This window comes from Pongo pygmaeus, chromosome 13 (assembly GCF_028885625.2).
Source record: "Pongo pygmaeus isolate AG05252 chromosome 13, NHGRI_mPonPyg2-v2.0_pri, whole genome shotgun sequence".
Lineage (NCBI taxonomy): Eukaryota > Metazoa > Chordata > Mammalia > Primates > Hominidae > Pongo > Pongo pygmaeus.
The window spans coordinates 22939243-22963363 of NC_072386.2; the positions used below are offsets into that span (position 1 = coordinate 22939243).

The 24121-nt window shown below is 46.6% G+C and overlaps 2 protein-coding genes across 8 annotated transcripts in view; one reads left to right on the forward strand and one right to left on the reverse strand.

Annotated features, from left to right (window-relative positions):
- KIF24 (kinesin family member 24) overlaps nucleotides 1–20002 on the forward strand; it is an 80703-nt gene extending 60701 nt beyond the window's left edge. Inside the window, exons 7-13 of one of the 2 annotated variants that reach the window (XM_054502781.1) lie at nucleotides 417–538; nucleotides 2969–3074; nucleotides 9167–9238; nucleotides 12619–12728; nucleotides 14415–16661; nucleotides 17228–17321; nucleotides 17873–20002. In XM_054502781.1, coding sequence (XP_054358756.1) covers nucleotides 417–538; nucleotides 2969–3074; nucleotides 9167–9238; nucleotides 12619–12728; nucleotides 14415–16661; nucleotides 17228–17321; nucleotides 17873–18013 — 2892 coding nt within the window. In that variant the 3' untranslated portion in view covers nucleotides 18014–20002. The remainder of the gene's footprint in view (nucleotides 1–416; nucleotides 539–2968; nucleotides 3075–9166; nucleotides 9239–12618; nucleotides 12729–14414; nucleotides 16662–17227; nucleotides 17322–17872) is intronic. The other variant, XM_063650205.1, reaches the window with a different exon arrangement.
- The window catches only part of UBAP1 (ubiquitin associated protein 1), a 76345-nt gene continuing 72086 nt past the window's right edge, over nucleotides 19863–24121 (reverse strand). For all 6 annotated transcript variants that reach the window (XM_063650207.1, XM_063650208.1, XM_054502785.2 and 3 more), the window contains 3 exons: nucleotides 22422–22604; nucleotides 21626–21727; nucleotides 19863–20992 (listed from right to left, as the gene is read on the reverse strand). In XM_063650207.1, coding sequence (XP_063506277.1) covers nucleotides 20852–20992; nucleotides 21626–21727; nucleotides 22422–22604 — 426 coding nt within the window. In that variant the 3' untranslated portion in view covers nucleotides 19863–20851. The remainder of the gene's footprint in view (nucleotides 20993–21625; nucleotides 21728–22421; nucleotides 22605–24121) is intronic.

Here is a 24121-nt window from a genome sequence, read left to right on the forward strand (position 1 = left end):
GGTAGAACAGGTGGATGTGATTAGTCATGCTATAATGCACATTTATGTCCTTTGCCTCAGTTACTAAGATAGATGGGTATTATGAGACCTTGATTTGGAGCCAAGTTATGCCCTAGGGATTTTAGTTAGGCTAAATCCATCAAAGATACTAAAAAGAGTATATGAGATCAAGAAGTAAATTAGCTCTTGAGCTATGGAATGTTCTTCCACAGGATTAGTATTTCACATTGTTTTCATTGTCATTGGGTACTAACTAGGTATAATTTAGTGTTTGAGCAGTTTTCCACCTGGACAGAAAAAACTGCAGTGCACTGACACAATTATATGTCTGCTGTCTACTGCTCTTAGCCAACTCTTAGTAGCCAGAGGCTTTTGTTTACTCCTTGGGGAAGTCATCCTGTGGATTTTATTTTCAGGTGATCTTAAAGGGCAGCAAGGAGCGCAGCACTGGGGCCACTGGAGTTAATGCAGACTCCTCCCGTTCCCATGCCATCATCCAAATTCAGATCAAAGATTCAGCCAAGAGGACATTTGGCAGGTGAGCTGGAAATATCAGGGAGTTACATTGTCTGCCTTTCCTTTAATGTGACTTTGAAGTATGTTTTCTCAACAACAGGATACCCTGCCACCATGGAGTTCTTCATTGCAGGGATACAGAGTAGAGTTGTTAGCCCTGAAATAAATCATTGTACTAAAGTGTCATCAGTTGATTAACCATGAAGTAATGACCTATTGTTGGTCAACCCTAAGTTATTAAAAGGGACATTGATTGCTTCTAACATGAAACACAGTTTCAGCAGAGAAACAGTAGGGAATGCATCTCAGAGAGCTTACACGCCAAAAAAGGTAGGGGGAGAAGATTAATCCATTCTTCTTGAAAGAAGCCATAAGACAATTGTATACATTCATTGCTTCTCTGGTGCTCTCTTAGCAAATAATCTGCCACACTGATGGATGAGCCTATTTCACCTCTGAGTAATGAGTGTTTTTCTTTTCTTTTTTTTTTTTTTTTTTTTTGCTGGATTGCTGTCCACAAAAGTTTCTATGTAATTACCTAAGTGGTTACTTAAGTGATTAGCATTGTGGTCATTTAGCCTTTTGGGAAGAATGTTTTATTAATTTTAGTCATACTTTCTCATAAATTATTAAAACCAATAGACATGTTTGAGTGGACAGTACCAGCATTAACTGACAGATCAGAATCTTGTGATACTCTTGGAAAGCTGACACTCATGTTTGTTTGTTTATAAGATAGGGCTTTGCTCTGTCACCCAGGCTGGAGTGCAGTGGCATGATCATAGTTTACTACAGCCTGGAACTCCTGGGCTCAAGCAGTCCTCCTGCCTCAGCCTCCTGATAGCTGGGACTACAGGTATGGACCACCACACCTAGCTATTTTTTTTTTTTAAGAGACAGGGTGGATGTGAGGGAGATCTGGCTGCGACATCTGTCACCCCATTGATCTCCAGGGTTGAGACAGGGTCTCTCTATTTTGCGCAGGCTGGTCTCGAACTCCTAGGCTCAAGAGTCTGGCAACAGAGCGAGATTCCGTCTCAAAAAAAAAAAAATGTAAAAATTAAGTGGTAGGCTGATGGTGGCTGACACCTGTAATCTCAGCACTTTGGGAGGGCAAGGTGAGAGGATCTCTTGAGCCTAGGAGTTCGATCAATGGGGTGACAGATGTCGCAGCCAGATGGCACTCACATCCACCCCATCTCTTAAAAAAAAAATAGCTAGGTGTGGTGGTCCACACCTGTAGTCCCAGCTACTCAGCCTACCAGCTAATTTTTACAATTTTACAATTTTTTTTCTTTTTTGAAACGGAGTCTCGCTCTATCGCCCAGGCTGGAGTGCAGTAGCTCAATCTCGGCTCACTGCAAGCTCCGCCTCCCGGGTTCACGCCATTTTCCTGCCTCAGCCTCCCGAGTAGCTGGGACTACAGGCGCCCACCACCACGCCTGGCTAATTTTTTGTATTTTTAGTAGAGACAGGGTTTCACCATTTTAGCCAGGATGGTCTCAATCTCCTGACCTCATGATCTGCCCACTTCGGCCTCCCAAAGTGCTGGGATTACAGGCATGAGCCACCGTGCCCGGCCAATTTTTTTTTTTTTCTTGAGATGGAGTCTCGCTCTGTCACCAGGCTGGAGTGCAGTGGCGTGATCTTGGCTCACTGCAACCTCCGCCTCCTGGGTTCAAGTGATTCTCCTGCCTCAGCTTCCCGAGTAGCTGGGACTACAGGCATGCACCACCATACCCAGCTAATTTTTGTATTTTTGGTAGAGACGGGGTTTCACCATGTTGGCCAGGGTGGTCTTGATCTCTTGACCTCGTGATCTGCCCGTCTCGGCTTCCCAAAGTGCTGGGATTACAGGCATGAGCCACCACGCCCAGCCAGTTTTTAGAATTTTTTAAGAGATGGGGTCTTGCTGTGTTGCTTAGGCTGTTCTAGAACTCCTGGCCTCAAGCAGTACTCCACCTCAGCCTCCCAAGTAGCTGGGTTTATAGGTGTGAGCCACCACACCCGGCTCAGTAATGTCTTTTCTTTCCAGAGGATGGGCCAATGTTAATTTCTTCCAGTGGTCACAGAATGCTGGCTGATATAAAAATAAAGCTTCTGGCCAGGCGCAGTGGCTCACGCCTGTAATCCCAGCACTTTGGGAGGCCAAGGCAGGCGGATCACGAGGTGAGGAGATCAAGACCATCCTGGCTAACACGGTGAAACCCCGTCTCTACTAAAAATACCAAAAATTAGCCGGGCGTGGTGACAGGCACCTGTAGTCCCAGCTACTCGGGAGGCTGAGGCAGGAGAATGGCATGAACCCGGGAAGCGGAGGTTGCAGTGAGCCGAAATCGCGCCACTGCACTCCAGCCTGGGCGACAGAGTGAGACTCCGTCTCAAAAAAAAATAAAAAAATAAAAAAAAATAAAGCTTCACAGAAGTCACTCCTGCTGTGTCTTTTCTCTAGGATCTCTTTTATTGACTTGGCTGGCAGTGAAAGAGCAGCAGATGCAAGGGACTCAGATAGACAGACAAAGATGGAAGGTGCAGAAATAAATCAGAGTCTACTGGCTGTAAGTTGTTCAAAATCTTTAATCTAAAAATCCTTCTTGAAAGACTGGCCATTACATACAGGCAGAGTGGATGAATGTGGGGTGGAATCAGCAAAGCAACTGCCCTGTTCTTATGTAATAATAGAATGCCAGGGTTGGAGATAGAGGGCTGACCAGACAGACTCTCACAATTCTAGGCAACTATTTTCTTCTCTCCTTGCCTTCTTTTCCCCTGGTCAATCCATGCCAATTAGGAACAGAAGTATTTCTGCAGTTGCTGAATGGTTAACTCCACTAAGCTTTCTCTCTTTCCCCAAGCTTTAAAATTATATTAATTTTTCAAACATAGAAAAGTAGAACAAATAGTATAATGATCTCCCATATACCTGTCAGATTCAACAGTTACCAACATATGAAAAATCTAAGCAACCCCTTCCCTCCCCCTGGTTGGATTATTTTAAAGAAAATCCAGCTGGGAGCGGTGGCTCATGCCTATAATCCCAGCACTTTGGGAGGCCAAGACAGGCGGATAATTTGAGGTCAGGAGTTCGAGACGAGACTGGCCAACATGGTGAAACTCTGTCTCTAAAAATAACAAAAGTTAGCTGGGCGTGGTGCCGAGTGCCTGTAATCCCAGCTACTCAGGAGGCTGAGGCAGGAGAACCGCTTGAACCCAGGAGGCGGAGGTTGCAGTGAGCCGAGACCGTGCCATTGCACCCCAGCCTGGGTGACAGAGTGGGACTCAGTCTCAAAAAAAAAAAAAAAGAAAGAAAGAAAATCCTAGTCATCATGTCATTTATTCCATAAATATTGTATATATCTCGGCTGGGCGTGGTGGCTCACGCCTGTAATCCCAACACTTTTGGAGGCCGAGGCAGGTGGATCACTTGAGGTAGATCAGCCTGGCCAACATGGTGAAACCTTGTCTACTAAAAATACCAAAAATAAGTTGGGCATAGTGGCAGGCTGTTACAACTCCAGCTACTCGGGAGGCTGTGGCAGGAAAATCTCTTGAACCCAGGAGGTGGAGGTTGCAGTGAGCCGAGATCATGCCACTGCACTCCAGCCTGGGCGACAGCAGAGCAAGACTCCATCTCAAAAAACATTTTTTTTAAATGTATCTCAAAGAGATACTCTTACTTTTTAATATGGCCATAATGCCATTATCATACCTAAAGAAGTAATTCTTTATTATCCAGTAAGTATTATAATTCCTCTAATTGTCCCATAAGTGTCTTTTTATAGTTAACTTGTTCAAATCAAGGTGCAAATAAAATCCTATGTGAGTTCTTATTCCCTCTTTCATTTTTTCTATATCAGTGTACTGGTTGAAGAAAACTGGGTCACTTGTCCTGTAAGATTTGCCACATTCTGTACTTGGCCACCTGCATCCTTGTGTTGATGTTTAACATGTTACTCATTATCCTTTATGTTTCCTGTCAGGTGGCTAAGCTCTATAGCCGTGTTGTTCACTATGGTAGCCACCAGCCACATGTGGCAATTGAGCACTTGAAATGTGGCTGGTCTGAATTAAGATATGCTCTAAGTGTAAAATACACACTGGATTTTGATTACCAAAAAAGCTTGTAGAATATCTCATTTATTTTTTTCATATTGACTACATGCTGAAATAATATTTTGGATATATTGAGTTAAATAAAATATATAATTAACATTAATTTTATCTGTTTCTTTTTCTTTTTTAAAAAAGATATGACTATTAGAAATTTAGAATTACATATGTGTTTTGCATTTTTGGCTCATGTATTTCTACTGGGACAGTCCTGAATTAGAAATGTGATCAGATTTAGGTTCTATATTTTTTGGCAAAAACAATTCATAGGTAGTTCTTAGATTTTCTATAGCAATACATTAGGAGATAGAGAATGTCTGGTTGTCTCTCTTTGTGATTTTAAGATTGAAAAGAGATTCAAGTGTTGTCAGCCTAATTCCTCCATTATAAAGTTTCCTTTCAGCCTTTATTTTTTATTTTATTTTATTTATTTTTACTTTTTTTTCCCCTTAGTCTCTGTTAAGGACATGCCATTCAGCCGTTTTTAACCTAAGAATTTTATCAGCCATTGAAGAATCTCATCTATGTCTATTATTTTATTAAGAGTTCCAGAATGGTGATATTCTAATTCTAATATTCCTTCTGTATGTATTAGCTGAAAAGAATAATTTTCCCTCAACTATCTGATTATCCTGACATACAGTTTGTAGTGGAAGCAAGATGATTCTTTAATTTATTCACCACTTTTCAGAATGAGTTGGTGTTCATGTTACCTAAACATAATATGAGTTTGTTTTATTGTTGTTGTTTACCTTTTTTCTATTATATTAAACTCATTGAAATCATTATATCTTTTTTTGCTGCTTAAATTCAACATATTTAGCCAATAGGAGCTGTTTCAAGAATGTTCCTGTGTCTTTCTGACACAACCCTACTCGTTCTTGATAGCTTCCTGGCTTTCTGATATGACAAGAGCCTATGTTCTAGGCTCATTTTAGACCTTTCCCTCTCCAGACCTCAAATCAGCCATTTCTTCAATGAGTCTTGGTTTCTTTTTCTTTCTTTTTTTTTTCTGAGATGGAGTCTCTCACTGTTGCCCAGGCAGGAGTACAGTGGCACAATCTTGGCTCACTGCAACCTCCACCTGCTAGGTTCAAGCGATTCTCCTGCCTCAGCCTCCCGAGTAGCTGGGATTACAGGCACCTGCCACCACAACCAGCTAATTTTTTGTATTTTTAGTTAATTTTTTGTATTTTTAGTAGAGACAGGGTTTCACCATGTTGGCTACACTGGTCTTGAACTCCTGACCTCGTGATTCGCCCACTTCGGCCTCCCAAAGTGCTGGGATTACAGGCATGAGCCACCGTGCCCGGTCGAGCCTTGGTTTTTTTGAGAAGGAAATGGTGTTTAGAGACTTCAGTCTGTGTATTAGGGGTGCTTATCACTACTGCGTTAGCCCTTGCTTCTGGGCCTTTTCTGTGGACAGAGCTAATAAATAAGGTGTTATTTTTTGTTTTGAAAAGGAAAAATATATGTGGGATTTATAGTAATAAATTAGTTTAAGATTGCAAGCGAGGCCCAGTGGCTCACACATATAATCCCAGCACTTTGGGAGGTCAAGGTGGACAGATCACTCGAGCCCAGGAGTTTGAGACCAGCTTCAGCAACATAATGAGACCCTGTCTCTGCAAAAAACTTAAAAACTAGCTGGGCGTGGTGGCACACGCCTGTAGTCACAGCTACTTGGGAGGCTGAGGTGGGAGGATTGCTTGAGCCCAGGAGGTTGAGGCTGTAGTGAGCCATGATTGTACCACTGCACTCCAGCCTCGGCAACAAAGCAAGACCCTGTCTCAAAAAATAAACTATCTCGTCTGAAGAAAGCCAATGAATAATAATATTTAAAAAATAAATAAAATTAAAATTACATGGTTTTTATTTAATTTATTTAAATGTATATTTGTCTCTTTTTTCTCTTATGCTAGAAATCTTAGTTCCTAACAACATTTATTTGCTCTACTTTAATATATATGTATTTCAAAATAATGCGAATATTATTTATAATATGATTAATTCAGTTCAAGATTTTTATCGCAGTTTTCTTTTTAATTGGGTTGTATCCCACTAAGGATGTACAGTCATAATATTATGCTGTCAGATCACCTGAAATAATTCTTCTCTGTGTGTTTAAGCCTGCCAGTTTCATAGTGTTAGGTTCATTTGTTTGGTTTTGGTTTTAAGAATTGCCTTATTTATTTTGATTTAACCTTATTTTGTATTTATGTTAAAACATTTAGGCCAGGAGCTGTGGCTCACGCCTGTAATCTCAGCATTTTGGGAGGCCAAGGAAGGAGGATCACTTGAGCCCAGGAGTTCAAGACCAGCCTGGGCATCATAGGGAGACCCCTGTCTTTACAAAACATTTACAAATTAGCTGGGTGTGGTGGTGCGCACCTGTAACCCAAGCTACTTGGGAGGCTGAGGTGAGAGGATCACTTGAGTCCAGGTATTCAAGGCAGCAGTGAGCTGTGATTGTGCTACTGCACTCCAGCCTGAGAAACAAAGTGAGACCCCATCTCTTAAACAAACAAACAGCAAAAAGCAAAAAAAATTATGCGGTTTTAAAGTAAAAATTGTAAAATAAGCCACATTCAAAAAAGTATAGTTTCCATCCCTGTACTCTCAACCTTGTTACCTTCCTCCCCTTGTAAAATCATTTTTCTGTCTGTCTATATATATGTTTGCACTCACCCCTTTTCTTAGAAAAAATGCTAACATACTCTCAACACTGTTTTGCATTTCGCTTTTGTCACTTAACGGCATCCTCAAGATCACTCCATGACTGTACATAGAGCTCTTCCTCATTCCTTTTTCCAGCTGTATATGCTGCCTTGTGCCGCTCCACATTATTTACTTATTTTTTATCAGAAGTGAAGTCTCCAGCTAGGTACATTCTTTCCAGACCTCATGAGGGATAAGTTGGGAGGGTGAGAGAGGGAGCCAAACTTTTTTTATTTAAAAAAAGAAAAAAAGAAAGCTCGTAGGGATTGGTGGCCATGCTTGAATTTGAGTCTGTGAGGAGCAGGGTTTGATTACTTGTTCATTCTCAGTGGAGAATCTTCTCAGTGCTAAAGTTGGGGAATACTGGATAGATTTTTAATAAAAGAGGAAATTTCCTCACACCTGTTCATACCCTGCAGCTTCTTGGATAGAGGTAGGGCAGTTGCGGGCATCTGTGGCTGCTGCTAAGGACAGCCATAGCACACTCTGGAGGCAAACTACCTATTCTTGGTGGCAATTCCAAGGGATTGCTTCCACCTTCTTCCCTCTTTTTTTTTTTTCTTTTGAGACGGAGTCTCGCTCTGTCACCCAGGCTGGAGTACAGTGGCGTGATCTCAGCTCACTGCAACCTCTGCTTCCTGGGTTCAAGCTTTTCTCCTTTCTCAGCCTCCTGAGTAACTGGGATTACAGGCTTGTGCCACCATGCCTGGCTAATTTTTTTTTTATATTTTTAGTAGAGACGGGGTTTCACCATGTTGGCCAAGCTGGTCTCGATCTCCTGAGCTCAAATAATCTGCTCGCCTCAGCCTCCCAAAGTGCTGGGATTACAGGCATGAGCCACTGCACCCACCTCCTTTCCTTTTCTTTTACTATCTTTTAGCCTAGATGCATCACTCAGAAATAGAAGGTCTCTCCTCCCTCACCTTGCCCCTCACGACCCCCACCACTGTTTCTGATGGGAGTGTTTCCCCTGGAGGTCCACATATCCAGATCTCTGCTGTCCTCATCATGTCCAGTGAGCGCTTCTCACTGAGGGAGTACAGCCAGGAGCAAGTAACATTCCTTTGCCTTTGGGCCACAGACCCTGCTATTTTTAAATGAAGGGTCATTTTTAATTGTGTGTGGTCAAAGTGCTGGCTGTAATCCCGGCACTCTGGGAGGCTGAGGCAGGAGGATCATTTGAAGCCAGGAGTTTGAGACCAGCCTGGGCAACAATGTACAGAGACCTCCATCTCTACAAAAAAAAAAAATAAATAAATAAGAAAAAAATAAATAAAATGAGGGGGTAGGCCTAGGTGATTTCTCAGTTTCCTTCTAGCTCTGGCTCTAGAATTTCTCCTACCCCATTCAGATAGTTTATATCTGAATCTATGCTTGAATCTACACCAACAGGTATGCAGGTGTGAGTGGAGAGCAGGGAAGTGGATATAGATATTTTGTCTATTTAAGTGCATCAACAGTTGGGAAGAATGTGAGGAGAGAAAGGGAGCCAGCAAGCCAGAACACCACCACATGAGCTTGAACTCTGGGACCTGAGGGTAGGTCCCAGCGTCTGTCTGTTCCCCACCGTCAACTCAGGGCCAGTCCTAGAATCCCAGCCTCTAAGCTGGGAGGCCTTCAGCTAGGCAGCACATGATGGTGTTTCCCAATCTAGCTTGGTTTCTCTTGTTGAATGGAAACTATAGGCCATTTTGACTTCCTTTTGGAGGATTGTCTGAGTGTGGTTTATTGAAGAAAAACAAGCTTCCTGTGGAAGCGGCATCAGGTCTGTTACTCTCCCTTTGCACTTGATACTTGATGTGCTTGTTCTCCCACTTTGCAGCTGAAGGAATGTATCCGAGCACTGGATCAGGAACAGACCCATACTCCCTTCAGGCAAAGCAAACTAACTCAGGTAAAGTTAAATGTGAGCCTTGAGTTTGTTCTGATTCATTCATTTCTTCGTTATTTCATGTATTTGTTCATTCAGTCGAGCATCCACTGTCAGTAAGACATGATGCTGGCTGGGCACAGTGGGGAAAAGAGAAGGAGAGGAGTGAAATTCCTTCCAGGAACTCTGTCTACAAGTTGAGTATCATTAATCTAAAAACTGAAATCTGAAATGCTTCAAAAATCAAAACTTTTTGTTCTTGTTTTTGAGACAGGGTCTTACTCTGTCACCCAGGCTGGAGTGCAGTGGTGTGATCTTGGCTCACTGTGGCCTCTGCCTCCCAGGCTCAAGCAATCCTCCCACCTCAGCCTCCCAGGTAGCTGGGACTACAGGCACATGCCATCATGACTGGCCATATATATATAATTTTTTTTTTTTTGGTAGAGACAGGGTTTCACCATGTTGCCTAGGCTGGCCTCGAACTCCTGAGCTCAAACGATCCGCCTGCCTCAGCCTTCCAAAGTACTGGGATTACAGGCATAAGCCACCAGGCCTGGCCAAAATTAAAAACTTTTTGAGTGCCATGATGCTCAAAGGATTTCAGATTTTTGGGTTAGGGATGTTCAACCAGAAGGATAATGCAAATATTCCAAAATCTGAAAAAAAAAATCTGAAATCCAAAACAACTTTTCTTCCCAAACATTTCGGAGAAGGGATACTCAGCCTGTCATAGGACTTTAGGAAGGGGCAGACTCAGGCAGAGATATCTTCAGTATGGGTCGGCAGGGGTTCCTTGGGGAGAGCAGCGCTGTTCTGGTCACCACCTTTCTGTTTATTTCCAGTGTGTGGTAACTCTCGGCAGGGCACAGTGGCTTATGCCTGTAATCCCAGCACTTTGGGAAGCTGAGGCAAGAGGATCGCTTGAGCCCAGGAGTTCCAGACCAGCCCAAACAACCTCTCTGCAAAAAATTTAAAAATTAACTGGGTGTGGTGGCTCATGCCTGTGGTCCCATGGTCCCAGCTACTTGGGAGGTTGAGGTGGGAGGATTACTCGAGCCCTGGAGGTTGAGGCTGCAGTGAATTGTGATCACACCACTGCACTCCAGCCTGGGCGACCAAAAGAGACCTCATCTTAAAAAAGAAAAGAAAATGTTGAATTAGTGAAGTCTCTAAGCCTTTGCATTGAATAGGGTGGCGTAGCTATCTGATACTTTCTTGGCTCTAAGACTTAGACCAGTGTTTCGGCACAAAAAAATAACGGCTTCAGGCAGTTAAAATGAATGAGCTAGATTTTCTACATGTACTGATAGGAAAGATGACCAAGATCTATTGTGATGTGAAAAAAGCAAGCTGTAGAACAAGGTAATAATGTGAATGCCTATGTGATTTCTACTATTAACATAGCCACACAGGGAAAAACGTTTAAAAAGATGCAGAAGAAACAGCATTGGATCTATTTGGAAGTAACAATGGGAATAAAGGTGAAACTGCAACTTTTCATGTTAAAAGATCATGTACTGTATGACCACTTTCTGTTTTTATCATTTTTAAAATGTGCGACACGGAAAAAAACACTACACGAAAAAATTACATAAATGTTAACTATGATTATTCTTAGTGGAACAAATAGGGTTTTTGTTTTGTTTTGTTTTTCTGTCATGAAAGTGTGCCTCTTTATTAACAGAAAACTCCAGTAGATGTTAAATCAGCATTCATAATGGCTGCGGAAGAGTGGCATGGGAGGGTGTACCTAGGTATAAACAGCTGTGAAGACAGTTGTGGGTGTCCTGGGTTCTTTTTCGCCTTGTGTCCTGTGCACAGTGGAGGACAGACAAGGTAGAGGGATGTCTAGGAGAAGATTTTTTTGTATGCTGCAGGATGAAGCCAGCCCCACACATGGGCAGAGTTTTATTCTGTGCAGCTAGAGTAGCGGCTCCATAGTACGTGGGCAGAACCTGTAAAAACATAGTTCCTTACCCATCACAGTTGGTGATCTGTAGGTTAGGTCTTCTCAAACATGATTTTAACCAGGGACCCAGGAACCTACTTATAGGTGGTTAGTCCTGATTCTGGCGTTGGCTCTGTTGTTTTTTACTTATTTATTTATTTATTTTTGAGAGGGAGTCTGGCTCTGTTGCCCAGGCCAGAGTGCAGTGGTGTGATCTTGGCTCACTGCAACCTCCACCTCCTGGGTTCAAGCGATTCTCCTGCCGCAAGCCCCTGGAGTATCTGGGACTACAGGTGTGTGCCACCACGCCTCACTAACTTTTGTATTTTTAATAGAGACGGGGTTTCACCATGTTAGCGAGGCTGGTTTTGAACTCCTGACCTCAGGTGATCTGCCCGCCTTGGGCTCCCAAAGTGCTAGGATTACAGGCATGAGCCACCGTACCCGGCCAGCTGTTATTTTTTAAGACAAGTTCCCCATTTCCAGAAAATGTGTTTCTTTTTAATTAAAACATAAGAATTCCAATTGTACATACAAGTATAAAGAAGAAAGTAAAAGATAACTTAAAGTCCGAGACCTCAGTGATAACCACACACTGCTACATTAGTGAACTTCCTTCTAGTCATCTCTCCGCCCGCATAGCCTCATATGGATCTGCTTACGGAGTTATGGAATCATACACCTTTTTCCCTCGAAGATATAAGCTTTAGATATCTTTCTGTGTTCCTAAGTACAGGTATAATCATTTTTAATAGTTTTACTATATTCAGTGTATAATTATTTAGTTTGTTCCCTGTTTATAGATACCTAGAGTTTTACTAAATATTACTATTATAAATAATGTAATGAATATCATATATACTTTTTTTTGGTCAATTGAGCAATTATCTCCTTAGGATAAAGTCCTAGAAATGTGATTGCCAAACCAAAACATACTTTTTCCTGTTTTGTTTTGTTTTTTTCTTTTTTTGAGACAGGTTCTTGCTATGTTGCCCAGGCTAGTCTTGAACTCCTGGGCTCAAGCGATCCTCCTGCCTCAGCCTTTTGAGTAGCTGGGACTACAGACAGGTGAGTGCCACCGTACCTGGCTTCTTTTTACATTTTGATACATATTGCCAAACTGCCCTCTGGAAGGCTTGTCCAGTTCATGGTACATGCCAGCGTAGAAGAGTACCCATTTCCCTGGACCCTCACCAAGGAATGGCGTCATTAGTCTCTTAATCTTATGGAGTTAAAAATATTGGGTTTTTTAATGGTTTGTTTGCATTTTTTGGATTGGTGATGTGTGGGTACCTTTTTCTGTGTTTATTGGCCATTTGTATGTTTTCTTTTGTTAATGTTAATTACCTTTTTGTAGACAGAAGGGAACTATGGCCCAGCATCCTGCACCTAGTAATTAGTCAGTATGCACTTTGTTAATTGACTTCACTCTTGACCTGCCTTCTGTTTTGGACAGGTCCTGAAGGACTCTTTCATCGGCAATGCCAAAACCTGCATGATTGCCAACATCTCACCAAGCCACGTGGCCACTGAACACACTTTGAACACCTTGCGCTATGCTGACCGGTAAGTCAGCTCCCAGATGGCAGGTTGTGTGTGAGTGTGCATGTGCATGCCTGTGCAGCACGCGTGTGTGTGAGCCTGTGCAGCACGCGAGTGTGTGAGCCTGTGCAGCACGCGTGTGTGTGAGCATGTGTGCACGCGTGTGTGTGAGCATGTGTGCACGCGTGTGTGTGCAAGTGCATGCACGTCTCTCCCACTCACACACACATAGGGATCTGACCTTGAGCGCCACAGCCTTGTTCTTGGCAATTAGTCATTTGAAGACTGTGACCTGGTAGGCCCTGTCACTTTGCAAGCATGACAAGAGGAAAATGACACATTCCCTTGTTCAGGAGTTGACTCTGTCAGTGGCTTTTAAATGGCTAGTGGGAAGTGAAATATTAATGGATGGAAGGCTCAGTGATGTTTTCTTCCTGCTGGCCTCAGCCCAAATTGTAAGAGATAGAAGACATACTACTTTTCAAGGCAGATTCACTTAGAGCTATCTATGTCCAGAAGGGCCCAACCCAAACATGTTAGAGGATATACTGAGGCCCAGAGAAGGGTAGGATCTTTCCAAAGGCTCACTAGGAGTTGGTGTCAGAGCCAGCAACTCTGACTGCCTGGCCAGGCCTCTTTGTGGGTGACTGTGGTATCTGCTGGGATCCCTTCCATCTCTCACCCTGTGGTCACATGTGCTCTCCTAGTAGGTAAGACATTTTTGATTGCCATGACTGAGAAGAAGTGCTACTGGCATCTAGTGAGCAGAGGCCAAGGATGCTGCTAAACATCCTTCAAGAAATAATTATCTGGTACAAAATGTCAATAGTGCTAAGGTTGAGAAACCCTGGGAATAGACAAGTCATTTTTCCCTTAATGGAATGAGCACAAGCCTGTGTATTTCTGGAGGTTTTGCTTCCTGAGGTCCCAGCAGGTTTGAGGGAACTCATCTTCCTAGAGAAGCCTGAAAGGGGGTGGTTTGCAGAAAAAGAGGACTCTGTGGAATTGCAGGTAAGTGGTAGACACGAACTCCTGAGTTGGCCTCTCTCCAGGAAGCAGTGTGGGCCCTGCATAAACACAGTGCACTTCTGAGACTGGCGTCTCTGGCCTGTCCCTTAACATGGGGCTGTGGTGATTTCCAAAACGCTTCTTCTGATCATGGAATGTTGGGTGCATGCTTATGTCCTCAGAGAAGACACTGTTCTTTCTCATTTGTTTTTTAAAGACAGAGTCTCACCCTGTCACCCAGGCTGGAGTGTAATAGTGGGATCATGGCTCACTGCAGCCTTGAACTCCAGGGCTCAAGCAATATTCCCTGCCTCAGCCTCCCAAGTAGCTGGGCCTACAGACACGCATCACCATGTCTGGCTAATTTTTTTATTTCTAGTAGAGATGAGGTCTTGCTCTGTTGCCCAGGTTGGTCTTGAACTCCTGGGCTCAAACAGTCCTCCTGCCTCAACCTCCCAAAGTGCTGAGATTACAGATGTGAGCCACTACAACCAGCCAACACTGCTCTTTTTCATTCAGGTACAGAGGGATATCTCATGCTGAAACAGAATGTTCCCTTTTCCTCTTATTCTATCCCAGATAAAGAAATAACTCCCAATCCTTGTGATACTTTTCTTTGGTTTTTGTTTTCCCAGAAAGCTATAGAAAAGGAATTGCAGAACATGTGAAAATACACATTTAACATAAAATGATTATTTACAGGGTCAAAGAACTAAAGAAAGGCATTAAGTGTTGCACTTCAGTTACCAGTCGAAATCGGACATCTGGAAACTCCTCTCCAAAACGAATTCAGAGCTCCCCTGGGGCTTTGTCAGGGGACAAATGTTCTCCCAAAAAAGTCAAGCTGGGACTTCAGCAGTCACTCACAGTGGCAGCCCCTGGTTCCACGAGAGGGAAGGTCCATCCTCTGACCAGCCACCCACCCAACGTTCCTTTTGCTTCTGCACCTAAGGTCTCTGGTAAAAGGGGAGGCTCCAGAGGGAGTCCTTCACAAGAGTGGGCCATTCATGCTAGCCCTGTGAAAGGAACTGTGCGCTCTGGACATTTGGCCAAAAAAAAGGCAGAAGAGTCAGCACCATTGTGCTCTGCGAAAAATCGAATGGGCAACAAAACTGTCCTTGGGTGGGAAAGCAGGGCCTCAGGCCCAGGAGAAGGCTTAGTGCGTGGTAAGCTGTCCACCAAGTGCAAGAAAGTGCAGACAGTGCAGCCAGTACAGAAGCAGCTTGTGTCTCAAGTTGAGCTCTCCTTTGGCAACACCCACCACAGGGCTGAGTACAGTCAAGACAGCCAGAGGGGCACGCCTGCTAGGCCTGCGTCTGAAGCTTGGACAAACATCCCGCCGCATCAGAAGGAGAGGGAGGAACATCTGCGTTTCTATCACCAGCAGTTCCAACAGCCACCTCTCCTCCAACAGAAGTTAAAATACCAACCACTGAAAAGGTCTTTACGCCAGTACAGGCCCCCAGAGGGTCAGCTCACAAATGAGACTCCCCCTCTGTTCCACTCTTACTCTGAAAACCATGATGGAGCCCAAGTAGAGGAACTTGATGACAGTGATTTCAGTGAAGATTCTTTTTCACACATCTCTAGTCAGAGGGCCACAAAGCAAAGGAACACCCTGGAGAATAGGGAAGACTCATTCTTCCTGCACCAGATGTGGGGACAGGGTCCTGAGAAGCAGGTGGCAGAAAGACAGCAGAGTCTGTTTTCTAGCCCCAGGACAGGTGACAAGAAAGATCTAACTAAAAGCTGGGTGGACTCCAGGGACCCCATAAACCACAGAAGAGCAGCACTTGATCACAGCTGCAGCCCAAGTAAGGGGCCCGTGCACTGGAGCAGAGATAACTCTACTTCCTCAGGGCCTTCTCCCAGAGACAGCCTGGCAGAGAAGCTGCACTGTTCACAGGTAGATTTCATATATAGACAGGAAAGAGGTGGAGGCTCTTCCTTTGATCTCAGACAGGATGCCTCCCAAAGTGAGGTTTCTGGGGAGAATGAGGGCAACTTGCCATCCCCAGAGGAAGATGGTTTCACTTTCTCATTGTCCCACGTTGCAGTTCCTGGATCCCCAGACCAAAGAGACACAGTCACCACACCTCTGAGAGAAGTCAGTGCAGACGGCCCAATCCAGGTGACCAGCACTGTGAAAAACAGTCATCCTGTCCCAGGAGAGGACCCTAGGGGGCAGTTAGGCACGCATGCTGAATATGCTTCTGGACTCATGTCTCCCCTCACCATGTCCCTCCTGGAGAACCCGGACAACGAAGGGTCTCCTCCCTTGGAGCAGCTGGTCCAGGATGGGGCTACGCACAGTCTAGTGGCAGAGAGCACAGGGGGCCCAGTTGTGGGCCACACAGTGCCATCTGGTGATCAAGAGGCAGCGTTGCCAGTGTCTTCAGCAACTGGGCACCTGTGGCTGTCCTCATCTCCCCCTGATAATAAGCCTGGTGGTGATCTTCCAGCTCTGTCCCCATCACCCATCCGTCAGCACCCAGCTGACAAGCTGCCCAGCAGGGAGGCAGACCTGGGAGAGGCCTGCCAGAGCAGAGACACTGTACTTTTCTCCCACGAACACATGGGTAGTGAGCAGTATGATGCTGATGCAGAGGAGACGGGGCTGGATGGCTCCTGGGGTTTCCCAGGAAAGCCCTTCACCACCATACATATGGGGGTACCCCATTCTGGACCTACACTCACCCCACGAACAGGAAGTAGTGATGTGGCTGACCAGCTCTGGGCCCAGGAGAGAAAACATCCTACAAGGCTTGGTTGGCAGGAGTTTGGTTTGTCCACAGACCCCATCAAGTTGCCCTGCAACAGTGAGAATGTCACATGGCTCAAACCCAGGCCGATCTCAAGGTGCTTAGCAAGGCCAAGTTCTCCCTTGGTTCCTAGCTGCTCTCCCAAGACTGCAGGGACACTCCGTCAGCCCACCCTGGAGCAAGCACAGTAAGTTGGACACTTTCCCTAAGACTTGAGCCCCTTTGGCACCCACCCTCCACTCCAGCTTACTGTTGTGTCATGGACAAATAGAAGCCATGCAGGGGTACGCAGGTGAGCTAGTCTGCTTCTAGCTCCAACCCTCTGCTTTGGTCCCGGGCCCTCCACAGGAAGTAGAAATGATAGCAGACCAGGCAGTAGGCTCCATCTTGTGCCAAGTATGCCAGTTGCAGTCAGCCTTGAGAGCCTTTCTGCAGGGAAGCTGTGGGAAATGGGCAGCTCCTGTGGAAGAGCAGCAGCACCCAGCCCTGCCCCTCAGTGCAGCTGGGGAGGCAGGGGACAACTTGGGAAGCCCCTGTCTCCCTCCCTGTATCTCGCTGGTACTCCGTAATTCCTTACCTAATCCTGAGAAAGAGCAGGTGACGGGGAGCTGGTTGGTAAGCTGGCCTTGGTCAAAACCTTGACCATTTTCGGCAGAGGCAGCTCTCAGCTTACAAATGAGATCACCTCCAGAAAGCTACCCAGGAGAGGCTGGGAGGCCAGGAACATCACAGTGTTCTCTCTGATGTTCCCAGGCAGGTGGTCATCCGAGCACACCAGGAACAGCTGGATGAAATGGCTGAGCTCGGCTTCAAGGAGGAGACACTGATGAGCCAGCTGGCTTCTAATGTAAGTAGCCCTAGCTGGACACTCACATGCTGTTGGGAATTAGCCTGCAGCTAATTTGACGGTCATCCTTGTTTGCTGTGGCTGTGTGTGGGGAAAGGGTCTCTTGGCACACACTAACCGTGACTGAGGCCTCACACCTCCTCTTGCCACGCCTTTGAGACATCTTGAGTATAGGTACAGGTGGGAGATGGTGCAACACTCGCTTTTTCCAGGCTAAAATGTTTCCAGCCTCTATCCTCAGCTGCTCTGCCTTCCTAGCGGTTTGTCAGGGCCCCTCCCTGTGACTAACAGTGACCAGTCTGCTGCCTACCACACGTAGGTATTTCTACCAAATACCCTTCTGCCTTACAAAATACTCCTCTGCTTGGAGAGTGTCTCGAATGCAGAGCAGCAGGCCCCACCCTGTGCCACAGCAACTATCCTACATGTTTTCCCGCTGGAAGAGTGGCCTGGGTTCTGAAACTTTCCTGCCAGAGGAGGGACTCAAAAAGCAGATCTGGCAGAGCACCAGCAAGAGCAAAAGCTGTATTCGTCCCTTGTTTCCTTCTCAGGATTTTGAAGATTTTGTGACCCAGCTGGATGAAATCATGGTTCTGAAATCCAAGTGTATCCAGAGTCTGAGGAGCCAGCTGCAGCTCTATCTCACCTGCCATGGGCCCACCGCAGCCCCCGAGGGAACAGTGCCGTCTTAGAGCCAGACCTGTGCCGAGATGGTGGGAGCCCTGCAGGAGGCTGTGCTGGGCTCTCGGGCTAGAGGAGCCTCTGCCAGGTCCTCCCTGTACACACCAGAACCCACACGCTGGTCCTGCCTATGCTAGCCTCACCCCAGCCCCACGTGGCCTCAGATAGGTCCCAGCTTCTCCCTCAGGGCCGGGCCCCTGTCCCTCAGTTCCATGCACAGGAGCGCCTCCAAGGGTGGGCCAGGCTGAAGAACCTAATGCCTTTCCCTTGGGCCTAGAGAATATGATTAACTGACCCCTTGCCTGTGGGAATATATTTGGGTCTAATAACCCTGAAGATGTTTCTAAGTTTGGGGATCAGAGGATGGAGTGGTCAGTGGTAGCCTAGCGGTACGAGGTCACAAGACAGAGAAGACAACATGCTGAGACCAGAGGCTTCACCAGCTGAATTCTGTGCCTAACTTAGAAGACTAAACACTGGCCCAAACTTAAACATCGGTGCTAGGGGGACAGGGGTGGGGTGAGCTCTGCCCCATCAGCCCTTGGAGATTGATTTGGGGATTTAGAGGCGTTTTTGAAAATGTAAATAGCATAAACCTTGACTTGATGTGTCACTAACAGCAGTAGATGTGAGACAGGCCTTATACTTACAGCTCCCTTCCCTTCCTGCAATCCAGTTTTGAGGCAGAAGAGGGTGCCTGTTTGACACATCAGTTTTCCTCCTGACTTTTGCTCGGGTGAAAGGCCTCTGTACAATGCCCGATACTCATGCTTCCATGGCAGCTCCTGGCTCCTATGTGGGACACCTCACTACCTCACTACCCAGCCCCTCGTGGAACAGTCCATCTCCTAGCCCAGCCTTCATCCAGTTCACCCTGCCCAGCCACCCTGCCTCTCAGGGCTCTGTGTTGGGAACTGTGGCACAGAGTGCTCTGTTCAACAGTCTGAGGCCTCTGAAACAGAATTCACACACAAGCCTTCAGCTGAGTTCTGCCTGCTGTGTATCTTTTTAGCAGGAAGCAGCTCAGGACAGGGAAGACAAAGTAGCCTCCAGGTGCCAATTACTTTAAAGCCACTCTGGGTCAAATGGAGATTCATGAGTCACGGCCTTGGCCCGAACGCCCATTACTATGTGAGCTTTTATTTCCTTCAGATAAAGGATAACTTTTTACGGTTTTAAAAGGAGGGCTTAATTAAAAGGCCAAGAAAAGGGTTAAATGGCTCTCTTGAGACACTAGCAGCCTGGTCCAGTCACCCTTTGTCAGCCTGACAGTGCCTCATCTGATCGCCAGGGGGCATCCTTATTGGTGCTTCCCGGCCGCAGGGCACTGCGGCCCCTCCTCACATGATCACTAAAAACCTTAAAAGACCCAGTGTAGCCAAAAGCTCAAGTGGGACAAAGGCACAGTATTAAGGTCAAGGACAAAAACTTACTTTAGGAATGAACCCTGTTCTATCCATATACAACAGCACCACTGAGAGCTGGTGAAACAGTTTAAATCCCGTCCTCTGCTTGTGGCAAATGATGCATAAATGCCTGCTGCTCACAGTAAAAGGGCTTCTTCCTCTTTTACTGGGTGATCCCCCTGAAGGCCCAGCCTATCCCAGCTCCACAGTCAGGAAGGCCTACGTCCTTGGTCCACAGACGGAGCTGGGTCAGGTTTAAAAGACTCAGTCTAGGCTTGCCTTTGCAAACCAAAAACGAGGACAGGTCTGAAGTGGGAAGAAAGCTCCGAAACAGAAAACGGTTAGGTCCTACTCGATCCCTAGCAAATCTAAGCAAGAAATCTCTTTATATACCACATGGCCCCCCACTCCGACAAAACAGCCTTGGTAATAAAGAAGTTATCACACCAAGACATACCTTTTAGATTTTTATTAGTAGTTCTCTCTGAAGAATCAAAATAGTTAGCAAATTATTGTAGATTCAAGACTGTATATCCTTTGTATTTAGATCTTTAATGATGTACAACATAATACAAAACAAACCAGAGAGACTGATTTCTATGACTAGGTGTTATTCATTGTGTCATCCTAAAGCAGTGGGCTGGAGGGGAAGCTGTTCAAGGAGAACAGAGGTGGAGTTAGTGCTGGCCAGCTAAATCATGGCCTGTCTGCTCACTCATTCAATGTGCTGGGAAGGGGCCAATGATTTCTTAAACTAACTGTTTCCTAGAGCAGGGGCTCTAAAACCCTGGGTAGCAGAGGACTGTGGTCCAAACCAAGCCAAAAGAAACAGGCTGGGGTAGGGAAGCATGGTGACTGCCTGGCAGAAAAGGCAAACTCTGGGCCCCATAGGGAAAAGTGCATTCTTTGCACCTCAGAGACATTGCAGAACCAGTGTTAACACTATGAGACTTTGTTAGGAGGGGAAAAAATAAAACCCTGGAAGAATCTTTCACTTGAACTCAACTTGACTGGAGTTCAGTCCACCAGTCTCGGGGGAAGGGGGAAGCACCTGGCTCCACAGCAGCACTGAGTCTGGCCCTCCCGCCCCATCTCCCCAGCCCCTCAGCAACTAGGCCAGGCTTCAGCTGAGGACATAAACACCCCAGAAAGACTAGGGTAGTCTCTCCGGAGGGCTGAGGTGGGAAGGACACTTCTCAAAATGCAAATGCGTTTAATACGGAAGGAGCCAGGACAGTTCTGGGGGCACTCACATGCCCGAATCTTCCCCACCTCCCCAGCTCAGGGCCTAGGCTCACAGAGACTCGCGAGCAGTCTCCACACCTGACCTTCTAACCCCCAAAAGAAAATCCGGAAGCTGCCCCTTCTCTTTCCCCACAGGTGGGCTCTGCAGGGCCTCCCAGGGATGGTGGTTCTGCGGCAGGGCCTAGGCAGGGCCTGGTCTCAGCTGGCTCCTGCCCGAGCCATGAGGTCTTCCAAAGCATTGTCCTGGTCATTGTTGTGTAATAGCAAAACTTCCTTAATGTCTTTCAGCTCAAAGCCCATCTCCTTAAATTTGCTCATTAACTGAAGAAACTCCATCATCTAAGGGAGAGAAGAGAACATAGATTAAAGAAAAGGGTGGGGTCACAGCACAGCCGAGTGAAGGATTATGTGTGTGGGACGGGGACTGGGGGAGAGCAGAATGTCTTCATCCTTCCCACAGAGCCCCGTAAGTCTCCATAAAGTCCCCTAGCAAGCAGAGGTGGGCTGTGGTGGAAGCCAAGGCAGAAGGGTTTGGTGACGGCCATCAACCTTCAGGAGTCAGCCCAGTCCCAGCTCACTCTTGCTGACCTCTACCTGGGTCCCACCACCCACATCCATCTTCCCACCAAGGAAGGATACTGAACCCAGAAATGGCTGCTCTTCAAGGAGCAGTCTAGGCAAAAAGTCCAGCAATCTCCCTCCCTAGTCATCTAAGAAGTTTGGCTTTTAGCCCAGGCCAATATTCCCTTCCCTTCACTGGGATTCTGAAGTTTTCAACCCAATGCTTCAACCACCAAGCCAAACGCAGGCCTCGGCCTGTCTGAATACTTGGGAGATTCTGCCCTTCAAATGCTTCTACCTGTAGTCACTGGCAAAGCAAAAAGGTTGTGTGTGGGCCAAGGGAGAAAACCAGGACGGACTACTTGTTCCCTCCTTTTCCAGAGGGTTCCCATGAAGCATGAAGATTCCCACCTTTTCTTCTGAACACTGGTGCATTTCCAGAGCCTCTTCCACTAAAAGAGGGTCGAAGCCCTTCTCACAAAGCTGTCCATGTGCAAAGAGATAGTCGAGAATCTAAGAAAAGAAACAAGGGGTTTAGCACCTACTGCTGCTCTTTGCTGTGCTTTCCAAGAGACCTCAACAAACTAGTGTGTGAAGTCCGCTCCCCGCCCCACCCAGGCCGTCAGATACTGGATAGGATTTGATTTTGTGCCTTGACTGTGTCCAACACAACAGGACCCCAGTGACTCTTTAATGAACACAGGCACAGCCTTCTAAACATGAGTAGGCATTTTCCAAAGGAATTGCAGCCACAGCTGATACACCTACCAGAATGGTCAACTCCACAGCCTGGGCAGGCGGCTACTCTAAGAAAACAGCCCAAGTCAGAAAATGTCACCAAGGTCTAAAACTCCAGTACCCTATTCAACACTCTGGGCATAGATGACAGGATGAAAATTCCTGGAAAGAGACATTTGACCATACCCCAAGCCTAGCTCTGCCCCTTTTGGAGAGGCAGAGAAAGGGGGAGTAGTTGGAGAACAGCTCCAGTTCTCCCAAAGCTGTCTCTCAGCCTGGGTCCCGGAATAGCTTCCAAAAGAAGTACTGCTCCCAAGGCTGCTGGCTTTCCCCAAAACAAGCCCCGTGTTCTCACAAACCCACAGGAAAAGAGGTTGGTGCTACAAGTCTGAGGGGCTCTAGGACAGGGGAGGACACTACTCCAGCTCCACAGGTCTGAGCCTGCCCTCCTGGCTGACCAACCGCTCACCTGCTCAATACTCTCTCCTTTCTTCTTCATGGCTCGGAGGACACACTCGTACGAGTAGCCCATGTTGACCACCGTCTCCACACACTGCCGCTCGCTGGGGGACAGCATCTGCAGTTCAGAATAGGCCTGGGGACAGCTGGGCATGTTGGGCACTTGTGACACTGAGAAATTAGGAGGGGTGACCTAGTAGTGGAAAAACAAGATCAAGGCAAGAAGACCTGGGCCCCTAAAGAAGTCACTGAGGCAGCCTAGTCCAGGGGTTGGCATTTCTGACACTATTCAAGCCCCAAGACAAGCGGTCAGGTTGGAAGAAACCGCCAGGTTGCTGGTCAGACACCCCGAAAAGGAACAAAGAGGGGTGGGGGAGTGCCAGCTGAGAGGGAAAAAGGTGGGAGGTCACCTGCAATTGTGGCTGTCCTGCTCTGCCCTAGTCCCACTTTGGTGATCGAGAAAGCGCCACAACACGACAGGCCCTTGCATGCCCAAATCTCCAGGGTTTGAGTTGAAGAAAGAAGTTATGGCTGCCCCCGGGACTGATGTCCAAGCTGGCTGCGATGACTTCTCTCCAGCATTATCCCTTTCCCAGGCTGAAGTATCAGTTCTGAGGGGTCATTTTTCACTTCAAACACTCCCACTTTGGAGCTAACTCTATCCCAAAGTCTCTACTCTTGGGCAGAGGCTGTGAGTGTGGTTCCCATGCATGGACAGCTTAGGAACCTGGACAGCTCGGGGACTCCACATCATGTACTGTGCTTCATTTCCTGCCAAAGCTGCCATCCTACAGTGCTGGGACAGAAGGCATACTAGCCACACCAGGCTGGATCCCACAGACTGGAATCTGGACTCTAGGGACCTGCCCACCAGCTACAGGCAGCCTGCTCCCTGCCACTTACTAACCCCAGTCTGATAGGCGTACAGAGTCCAGTGATTAACTCCCCCACCACTTCTGATCACAAATCAAGCTCAAGGCAGGAAGACAGCACACTCCCAGGCCAAAGGACCCATCGATCATAGGAACAAGGTCACAAGCCCTTTTACAGCTTGGCACAGGTCCCAAGAACCAGGGAAGATGTTTCAGACAAAAATTTTTTTATTTCCTTGTTTTATTGGTGGGGAGGGGGAGCATGGTTAGGTGGTAGGAAGCCCTCTGTCCTAGAAGCAAGTTTGAAATTATACAGATGTAACCAGATGCTCTCTTCAAAGTCTGCTGGGGAAAGCCAGGATGGCTATAGGCCTCAGAGCCCATTTGTTTGTGCTTAACCATCTCACCCACAGCACACACTCAGCAGCCCAAGCACAGGGCTGTCATTAGGTTACAAGAGTCACAATAAGGCACAGGGATTGGATCACACCAGTCTAGCCACTTGGCAGGTCTAAGATTGTGTCTCCCTCTTTAGAGACAGGCTTTAACCTGGGCTAAAGAAACCAACAGCCACAGAGCAATGCCAGCTCTCACATGACATTCCCCAGCCAAGAAGGAGTCAGGACTATTCTTCAACTGCCTGCCCTTCTCATAATGCCTCCTAAATGCCTAGTGGGATGCGGGCATACACCCAGAATACTGCACATTACAAATGTTAAAATCATATCTAGCCAGGTGTGGTGGCTCACACCTGTAATCCCAGCACTTTAGGAAGCTGAGGCAGGTGGATCATGAGGTCAGGAATTTGAGACCAGCCTGGCCAACATAGTGAAACCCC